The following is a 10,693-nucleotide window of genomic DNA, read 5'->3' as shown; positions in this document are numbered from 1 at the left end:
CAAACTTATTTTTAGTTAGAAGTGTTCCTCTCTTCAATGTAGCTAATTTCACTCAACAAGCATGGTAAGTTTGTAGCTTTAGTCCAAATCTTAGTATAAACTCTCAATTTGGCTTCATGTTGATAGTTTTTAAAGGGATTGGAAATGCCACATTGTGGAAGCCAATTTTATCATTTGTCAAAATTTGATACTTGCTACTTGTGTCTACAATTGTTATAGGGAGGCACTTTTGTGTCCTTCTATGACTGTAAAGGGCCAAGTTGTATCAAGAAGATGCGTGATTAGTGGCAAGGATAACCACAGCAAAGAAACATCAAAGATAGGTCCGTAGAAGAAGGAAAATGTGATTTTTTTGTATCTAGTTCTTTGTCCTAAAAAAAGTGTGGGAGACCATCCACTAGGAGGCAATTACACACTTACAAAACAATGGAACAATGAAGTGAATCTATTCTTGCAATAATTCCCATTTGGACACGGATCTACTTCCCCTACTCCCTACTCCCTACTAGCTCTACTCCTTTATTTATTCATTTCTTCAGGAGATTTCCCGATGAGAATACTCCCTACACTGGCTCTACTCTTTATTTATTCATTGCTTCAGGAGATTCCCCGAATCTCATTGTTGAGTTCAACTACCTTGGAACTCAATTCTCCCACACTCTAAAAGGGTTTAGAGGGTAAAACTCGGGCGGATGTAGAAGCCAATGTTCAGCTTTAACCCCCATAACCAATTCACCATCCATGCTACACTATTGTGCTCGCAATCATAACTATTATAAAAAAATAATCAAGTAATTACACCAAAAAAAAAAAAAACTTTTGACAATTTTAATCAATGCTTGGCGAAGGAAGTGGAATAATCTATGGACACGGAGTTGTATGTTGTATGTACGAAGTAGCAACACCCACTAGTTTTACAGGATTGCACCCACCCACATGTTACAGGAGTTGAACCATAACAATCACACTTATTATTAAAAACTTAAAATACGTAGCAACACCCAAGGACCTCAACCACCGTAAGTGCGCACCCGTGTGTGATCTCATGATCTCATGTGGAATCAAGGCCTTTGCCTTCATCCTCATGCATGATATCATCGTGACCAATGATCTCTCCATATTCTCCCATGCAGATAGTACTCCCTATCTAGCCCATCATGCTTTTCAAGTGGCTATCTCTCATATGGTAAAAGTCTGGTTCCTAAATAGCCACCCCAAGTTAGAGAGCAGATGTTGGTAGTGGTGTCTCGATTGTGAAATGTCACACTATCTGCAACATAATGTGAATATGGTTTTCCAACACACACATACATATGGCCTTCAAAAGGGAAAAAAGTAAAATCACCCTTAAAATGACACATGGATCCCTTGAGGTCTAAGCATTTTCCCAAGCTCCATTAAAAAGTAGTAGAGATTTTAGAGTCTCTAAAAATGGCAAAAAAAAATTTGGACCCTGATCATTACTAAGAGAGAGATTGTCCGCACATATTTCTGCTTCCACATATTTACGCTCAAGAGACATTATAGAAAGAAAAGAGCCCAATTTGAGGATGGACAAAAACCTCAAATTATTTTGTCAATCATTTATATCCACAACAAAAATGTGAAGAATGGATACAAAACCATTTTTGATGTGGCTCAACTTGAGAAGTTTGATGACTTGGAGGAGGTTCTTCTCTGTCTACAGACTGTTGAAGAGGGGCAACTGTGCTCAAATGTTCATCCTGATTCATGTGCACCGCTTCACTATAGTGTATATTGACTGATTGTGAGAGTGTGCTATAGAATGTGCCACTCTTAGAAGGGATTGATGCATTGTCCACCGTCGATGCCGCCGTCGATGATCCGACTTTGCGGGATTGAACTAAAGCTATCATTTGGTCCAATACATTGAGGGCTTTTTGAACCTCAGGGTCAACACTGGCTCCAGCATCACAGCTAGCTAGGCCTGTAGCATCATTAGTCCGGTCATATGATGAAGATCCGCCCTCCTCTGCTAGAACCGGAACTATCTCTTCTGCATTAGATACACTGGCAGAACCTGAACTCTCTGCTTTCTCATCCATTTTGCTGGACTTTGATACTTTCGAGGCTTCAGTGTCAGATGGCCTCTTGTGAGGCATCACCTGCTGCTCACCAAAACTTTCGCCCTTCCTTGATTCCAGTCCTTTCCTTAGTCGTTCATACATGGGCTCTGTTTCCAGAAGCTTTTGAAAGTGTCTACTACTTCCTTCCCCTTTGTTTATAGAAATGAGTGTCTGTCACCACCACAATGACCAAGTTTAATATCTGAAAAGAGCAAGTATATAGACTCAAATGCTTGCTTTCTATTACCATACAAGAGAGAAAAAAGCTTACGTTCTGATACAGTTTGAATCCAAGTCCTATAAGCTGTCTGGACATGAAATTGATTAGCCATGGAGGAACCAAATCGAGCTTGATATCAAGATTTGCAATTGTCCTACATGTCACAAGCATATCCCACCAAGTTAAAAGATAGAAATCGAAGCTTTTAACATCTCCCCATTGCCTCAAGTTTGTTGATTATGGATAATTTTTCTGACCAAAAATTCCAGGTTCTTGATTAGACCAAAATAAAGCCAACATCTTTCCTGTTACTCAAAATAGAAACAAACTTGTAGGCAGACGCCTTCATACTTGCAGGTACAAAACAAACAGACAATGATCCCCAATTTCTATCCATAGCTACACACATGTGCACACAAACATGCACATGTTCATGCATGTGTGCGCCAAAATGTGTCTGTGCGAGTGTGTGTGTGTGTGTGTGTGTGCACGGACATGTATGAACAAGGTTGTGAGCGCGTGACCATGCACATATGCATGTGTGTGTGTGTGTGTGTGTGTGTGTGTGTGTGTGTGTGTGTGTGTGTGGGGCTGTTTTAACTTACATAATAAGATATAAATGAACTTTTACATTCAAAAGACAGTTGTCTTTAAAGAAAAGACAAAAATTAGTTAAAAAACAACTCAGTCTTAAAATTATCTTTGTACATGGCATATGAGAATGAAGCTTCATTTTAGTATACAATGATATTGATCCAATAAAGAATTACTTCCCAAGTGGTAAGAGCACGTGTACTATCTGATAGACAATAGCTTTAAGCCAAAAAAACAATTCCAAAAAAGGATAGAGTCCTTACCTGCATTCCTCTAAACAAGACAATAGATTCGTTAGTCTTGGATGTGTATTACAGGTGTCAATGAACTATATCAGTTATTATCCATGTCCAACTTACAACCCTTTTTAACTTAAAACCACTGTCCAAAATGTTCATGTCTTTCAGTGAAAATAAGTTTATTTATCTCATTTATTGTCAATAATTGAATAATTTCTTTATAGCCCAATGTTTTAAACGACCTTTTAATAGATATTTAACATATATATCATTTTGATCAAAAGGCCATTACCCCTTTTGATCCAAGTGTCCTATTTTAACCCATAGGTTAGTTTCTCAGATATTGTTTAGCCAATTTGTCAGGCCCAAATTCCTAAGTACCATAAAGTATAATGTAACCTAGTTAACAACTTGAGATATGTACCAATACCGGAATAACTTTGCCAATTTTTTCAAGCACCGATTTCACTAGCTTTACTAAGTACCATGAAGCCATAAAGTGTTCTCAATACCAACTATAGATACCTCCCATTTTTTTGAAAAAAACTCGTCTTTTGACAAGCCAAATCAACATTCTCATATTCATTTGGGCTTACGAATATCAACCTACCAGAGTTTGTAAGTTTAATGAGAAGAAACACTAAAAGAGCCCAAGTTACGAAGATTAGTAAAGAGAAAAAACCCATATATGTTACCAGCATTGGCAACGTTTTGCAATATAAGCTAACACGCAAGATCCTTTGCAAATGTAACAATCCCAAAAGTGGTATATGGGAGGACAAAACCCCTTTACACTACGCAATAGTATGCAGAAATTTCCATGCGTTTGATACAAAGTCCCAACAGTCCCAACTCTAGGCCAAATAAACGACAGTATCAAGTATAAGATCCCCCATTTTTCTTTGTCAGTGTATTGCCACATTAAGCACCACTATACTGGTTGTGCATTGTTTACCAAAACATCCTCATCCAAAATGAATTACAGACGTTGTACAAGCTTAAAAAACCTTTTGTTCACAAGAAACAAAATCCCTTTACACTACGCAATAGTATGCAGATAATTCCATGCGTCTGATAGAGAGTAAAACAACTCCGACACTAGGCCAGACAAACGACAGTATCAAGTATAAGATCCCCCATTTTTCTGTCCGAATATTGCCACATCAAGCACCACTTCATTGTTTGTGTATGGGTTATCAAAAAATACCTTTATCAAAAATGATTTACAGGCGCTGTACAAGCTAAAAAAAGCCAGAAACTAATTACCCTAAAATAGCCAAAAACCCCAACAATAATCAGTATGATCATCAAAAAATTGTAAAGAATGAGGATGCAAGAGAGCTACACAAGACAAGCACAAAGCACACAGAGATGGAAAGCTTCTTCTTCTTCTTCACAGAAAAGAGAGTACAAAATGACTAAGTGCTAAAGCTGAAAAGTAGCACATATGTACATGCGGTCACTAAGTGTGAACTCGCTAGAAGCGTACTAGTCTGGCACTATAAGTGTAGTCCAGCTGTAGAATCACTGACAGAGATCCTCCGTGTCGGTCACCTAACGCGCCAGTGAGTAAATGCCGTAAGCGGCCAAGACCCGTAGTGGATGCCAGCTCAAGGTGTAGAGCTCGACATCTCAACAATAGTCCCATGGAAATAAGAACTTGTGTATTGTGGTTGTGGAGTATAGGTAGTTGAAACAATGGGAGGGGTAGGGACTACATGAGTACGTGGACCCATAGGTGCATATGATTGGTTCGCACTTGTAGGTACTATTGCAGGCATTGAGCTACCATGTAGCGGTGCTTTACTAACAAACGAGGTCCATGGCGTGTTTCTTGGCATGCCCATCATTGGGGTAGGCATGGTAGCCGTGGTGTCATCAAGGGAAAGATGAGCTAGATTTGGAAAAGTAAAGCTATCACTTGTGGGCTCAAATTGCATTGAGACCCCTGGCGAAACAACATATGGGGGATCGATGGGACTCACTGGGGGAGTCTCCATTTGTGATAGAGTGGGTTGTTTCCCTTTGCCCGTGTCTAAAAATCGCATAGGACCCGTCGAAGGTATGTTTATTCCTCGATTTTGCCTCTCGGACTGGATAATCCTATGGATGACATTGCAAATCATGTGTTGTTGTTCCTCTAGACTAGTGGCACTAGATGTATATTGTACAACTTCTAACCAACCCACATGGTATGTGTAGCCCACGTATAGGTCGGTCAAAGTCTCCGTGTGTAGGTCATATTCCCAATTTTCATTGAGAAATACCCCGTCCAAACTTGGTCTACTAGAGGGTTGCCGTGAGGTGGATGCAATGTTGCTTCCAGTGTTTTGACTTTTAGTCATCGCTACCTTAGAGGCGAATTTGGAAGGTGGTAGCTCGGTAGGGCCCTCAGTAAATGAGGTAGGTAGAATGTCCACGTGGACACTCTGAGGGAGTGTGGGGTCTACAAGAGATGTGAATGGTGATTCTACTTCTCCACCCCCTTCGTTTACTTCACTAGCCGTAGGTTCAGAGCGCGTAGATCTACTAAAAGTTTCCATCAAACGGCTAAAAACACTAGTTCTAGGTTGTTGGGCCCAGCTAGGTACGGTTTCATTTGTTCCCTCAGGGCTTTGTGTAAGATGCTCTTCCATAATATCGTAGTCAGAGGAAGAGTCTGTAGCCGCTATATTTGGGTCTTGGGTTGCACTACCTTGGGTCCCTGCCGAGGGCGTAGACCTTAGCGTGGAAGGATAGTGAGTACCCCCGTAAATCGAAGCACTAGCTAGTTGTTCGGACTCTAGCACATGACTAGAGCGTAGATACATGTGCTTTGGGTGTCCTACAAGTGTCGGCAAGTACTCTCAAATGTTACTTGCTTTGTTTTGTGGGTGTTTTGCACCCCGTTTTCTACTTGATTTTTTCTTGTTTTTGATGTTTTTTAATGTTTGATTTTTTTGATTGAAGTGTGTGATAGCTTGAAACGAGCGTATCACTTAAAGGGTCGATGTGTGCTTTACATCACAATTTTCGGACATCTGACGTTCCGTTAGTCCTCAAAAAATCAATTTTTAGCTACGTGTGAAGCTAAAATTCATTTTTTTTAAAGGCGACTGAGGCCTAGGCCTGAGCGTGAGCTTGGGCTTGGGTTTGGGAGATATTCTCGATCCCGGTCCTACCTTTAAATTTTTTTATTTTTATTTTATTTTTTAAAAAATTCTTTTTTTATTTTTATTTTTTTAAAGGATAAGGTCGCCGCGGTCTGCGCGAGAGCACACACACACTCTATCTACCTACTTCTAACTAATATACCTACTCTTACACACTAACACACTCTATTAACTCTCACTAATCTACTTCCTACTTACTGTACACAGAAAACTAACTACCTTAATACACAGAGAATAAACACAGAACCTTTGAAATCTCCATTAACAAAAAAAACTAACTACCTTAATACACAGAGAATAAACACAAAACCTTTGAAATCTCCATTAACAAAAAAAACACACAGTATAACACCAAATCCCTCTTCTCAACACACACACACTCTTTCCCTACCTTTCCTATAATTGAAATTGCACCTCGGAGAAGCACAAAGTGCTACTCGAGCTTAATGCGCGGCATTCCCCGCCAACAGGGCCAAAAATGTGTGCGTATGTCGCACGTGTCAATGCAAGGAACTTGTTGATACACCGTGTGCGAGCCACAAATGGCTCCAAGAACACAACAAGCTTAAACTAGTAAGCTCAAGAAGGCGATGGTGTGTCACTCACCGCTCTACGCTTGCTTCATGGAGGATTCCTCGCCGCGAAGAAGAAGGAGCCGCCGCTTCGCCGCGCTCAACCGCTTCGCCGCCACCGTGCCGTCGTCGCAATGCTCGATCGCACACACACACACACACACACACACTCTCTCTCTCTCTCTCACATACACACATACACAAGGAGGTGAAGAAGAAGAAGATGGAGATGGAGATGGAGCAAGAGCACTCTTCTATTGCACAAATGAGAGAATGAGTGAATTTTAGGTTTAGTTGACTTTTATATGAGCTCGCCCCATTCACACTTGGGCGCCCATGCTTAGCCAACTAATACCTTGAATGTTCCAGTTAGAGTGCGCCTCTCATCGGCGATCACTCTTACCCTTTTCCTATTGGACCGACAAGCCTGGTACCTGACTCTACCAAATAAATAATACAAAGTCCGCCGTAGGTTACAACGTCCGTCGTAGGTAATAGGGTGTCCGTGAGCCGTGAGGGTTAACAAATGTGAAGAAAGGAGGGAAATGCAGTAGATGGCTTTCGCTACAGTGTGATTATGGTGTGAGGGTGCATTGTGGGTAGATTAATAGTTGTTTCTATTAATTTTTGTCTCAAAGGTAGGGATCACTTCATGTGCATTACTGTACCAACTGCTCATCATCTCATCAAAGACTACATCTCTGCTCACTCGTAATTCTCGTGTAGTAGGATTGTAGCACGTGTACCCCTTTTGTTCAAGGGAATATCCCACAAGAATACATTTCTATGCTTTAGGATCCAATTTCCTACGCAATTCATCTGGTACATGCACGTAAGCTATGCAGCCAAACACTTTCAAGTGTGCCAAATCAGGCTTTGTACCTGTAAACTTTTCCTCAGGTGTTACATCATGCACCGCAGCTGTAGGTGTCCTGTTCATAATGTACACAGCTGTATTTACAGCTTCAGCCCAGAAATGATGAGGCATGTTCTTCTCATTCATCAATGCACGTGCAACCTCTGCAATGTGCCTGTTTTTCCTTTCTGCGACCCCATTCTGCTGTGGAGTATATTTGCATGTAAACTGCCTGTGTATACCATGCATTCGCAGAAAATCTGAAAAATCATTGGAGAAGTACTCTCCCCCTCCATCTGACCTCAATGTCTTGATTTGCATATCTGTCTCCTTCTCAATCATGACTTTGAAGTCTTGAAAGTGACCAAACAATTCACTTTTGTTACGCATGAAGTAGACCCATACTTTCCTTGTATGGTCATCAATGAAAGAGACATAATACCTGCAACCATGTATACTTGCAGTATCGGTTGGACCCCAAACATCTGTGTGCACCACCTCAAGTGGCCTTTTACATACATTGCGCTCATGTGGAAATGAGCCCTTTGACTGTTTTCCAAACTGGCATGCTGCACACACTTTATGCATACCATCCACCTTGAATTTGGGCAAACCTTTTACAATCTGTTTTGATTGCATGCTGCGCAATCTCTGCTCATTGACATGGCCAATGCGTTTGTGCCAAATGTCAACATCAGCCACAACACCTGTGCCCTGTGCAAATAATGCAGCTTTTACCTCAGGCATGTCTACATTCAGCGTAAACATTCTGCCCACACATTTGCCCTCTGTGATCAGCTTACAGCCATTCTGGAAATCTTCTACATAACAGCCATTTGAATTGAAGCGAACCTGCAAACCCTGCTCAACCATTTGTCCAACAGAAACAAGATTCTTTGTAATGTTTGGGACATGAAGTACATCTGCTAAGTACTTTGATTTCCCACTCTTCGTATTTAGAGGTATGTCCCCTACATGAGCAATGGGGTGAGCTGTGTCATCTCCTTTCTACACATAGCCTGACACATCTGGTTTGCGCATATCTCTAAACCACTCTCCACGAGACGTCATGTGATTAGAGGCACCTGAATCCACATACCAAACATCATCTTGGGTGGAATTCTCTGCAGTCATTGTATTCATTACATGCTGCATAACAAACATGCGCTCATTTTTGCTGTCATCTGCATCTCTGCTAGTAGATGCATAGTTGCCCTGTTCTCTCTTTCTACTTGCTTTTCCCTTTGGACAGTCACGTGACATGTGACCTCTTTCACCACAAGTCCAACATTCTCTACTATCTGGAGTATGTTGCTGCCTGCTTGATCCTGCACCACGACCTCTTTGACTCCCCCTGCCTTGAGACTGGTTTCCCCTGCCACCTGTATTGTTTTGATTTGATTGACCTTCCAGAAATTGGCCCCTGCAACCCCTTGGGCCTCGACCACGACCTCTACCTCTACCTCTGTTGGAGTTAGAATAGAAGGCCTGTTCAGAATTATTTCTACCATGAGAAGAAGATGTGTCAAGGTTCTTCTCCTCAAGAATAAGCATAGAAATCAAATCTTGGAACACGGGGATGTCGTCTCTTGTATTCATGGAAGACCTAAAATGTACATACTCATCTCCTAGACCATCCAAGCATGCACGGACAATGTCATCGTCTTCCACTGAGACTTTAATAGATCCAAGAGCCTCAATGATACTCTTGATCTTCAAGGCATAATCATTGATTGAGAGGTTGTTCCTCTTAACCTGATTTAGCTCCGACTTTAGTTGAAGTTTCCTGGCCTTGGTGTTCACCTCGAACACTCTGCCTAAGTTTCTCCATGCAATGGCGGGGGTTTCAGCATCCTGTAGATAGCCCATCATGCCATCTGTGATGCTCATAGACAGCCAATACATCACTTTGCTCTGGCCTTGTTGCCAGTCCCTCAAAGCTTTCCTTTGTTCTGCTGTAGCATTTGCCTCGAGAATCTCTGGTTCCTTTTCATTGTCTCCTTCTACATAGTCTCAATAACCTTTTCCTGTTAGGAAATTTGTTATTCTGAACTTCCATGCAGGGTAGTTATTTTTCTCAAGCTTCTCAGTAACAATCTGACTGAAACCGTCAGACATCTTGAAGCACTAAGACAAAATAGCTGCAATCTGCAAAAACCTGCAAATCTACTGAACCTGCTATCGTGGTTCCTGTAACGCTTTCTACACTCAACGAGTGTCCACAATCAAGCGTTTCACAACCACTGTACTTGTACAGTAAATCTCTGTATACTGCACTTTGGAGACGAAGGGATTGCGAACGAAGGGATTGTGATGCTCTTGCTCTCTTAGACTCTCTTGCCTGCACCAGGCTCTGATACCATGTAAAGAATGAGGATGCAAGAGAGCTACACAAGACAAGCACAAAGCACACAGAGATGGAAAGCTTCTTCTTCTTCTTCATAGAAAAGAGAGTACAAAATGACTAAGTGCTAAAGCTGAAAAGTAGCACATATGTACATGCGGTCACTAAGAGTGAACTCGCTAGAAGCGTACTAGGCTGGCACTATAAGTGTAGTCCAACTGTAGAATCACTGGCAGAGATCCTCCGTGTCGGTCACCTAACGCGCCAGTGAGTAAATGCCGTAAGCGGCCAAGACCCGTAGTGGATGCCAGCTCAAGGTGTAGAGCTCGACATCTCAACAACAATTATGTACTACAAGCCATCTTCAATTGCATAGTTATGCAGTCGCAGAAAAAATATCAAAGAAAAAACAAGGTATCGTCAGTCGATAACTGTACGATTTAGCAAGAAAAAACATTAATGTATGTCATCAAGGTATTACTATCAAGGTGAGCACAGACCTGAGATGGTAGCTCAACAACCTCCATAGCTGCTTAGTATCAAAAAAGAGCTAACACCTCTCCTTGAAATACACACGCAGAGGAAAACATACCCACAGACTAAGTGAGGGGCCAGAGCACCCTCACCTT

General features: G+C 41.5%; 1 protein-coding gene across 1 annotated transcript in view; it reads right to left on the bottom strand.

The window, feature by feature from the left end:
- Positions 1–1,432: 1,432 nt before the first annotated feature.
- Positions 1,433–10,693, bottom strand: part of LOC147446577 (uncharacterized) — a 77,799-nt gene continuing 68,538 nt past the window's right edge. Inside the window, exons 8-9 of the mRNA XM_086525775.1 lie at positions 2,359–2,461; positions 1,433–2,258 (exon numbers count right to left, since the gene is read on the bottom strand). Coding sequence (XP_086381901.1) covers positions 1,581–2,258; positions 2,359–2,461 — 781 coding nt within the window. The 3' untranslated portion in view covers positions 1,433–1,580. The remainder of the gene's footprint in view (positions 2,259–2,358; positions 2,462–10,693) is intronic.

The sequence above is a fragment of the Adiantum capillus-veneris genome, chromosome 12 (genome assembly GCF_014529385.1).
Source record: "Adiantum capillus-veneris isolate H3 chromosome 12, ASM1452938v2, whole genome shotgun sequence".
Lineage (NCBI taxonomy): Eukaryota > Viridiplantae > Streptophyta > Polypodiopsida > Polypodiales > Pteridaceae > Adiantum > Adiantum capillus-veneris.
The sequence above is the reverse complement of the archived record's forward strand: the minus strand, read 5'-3'. Positions and strand labels throughout refer to the sequence as shown.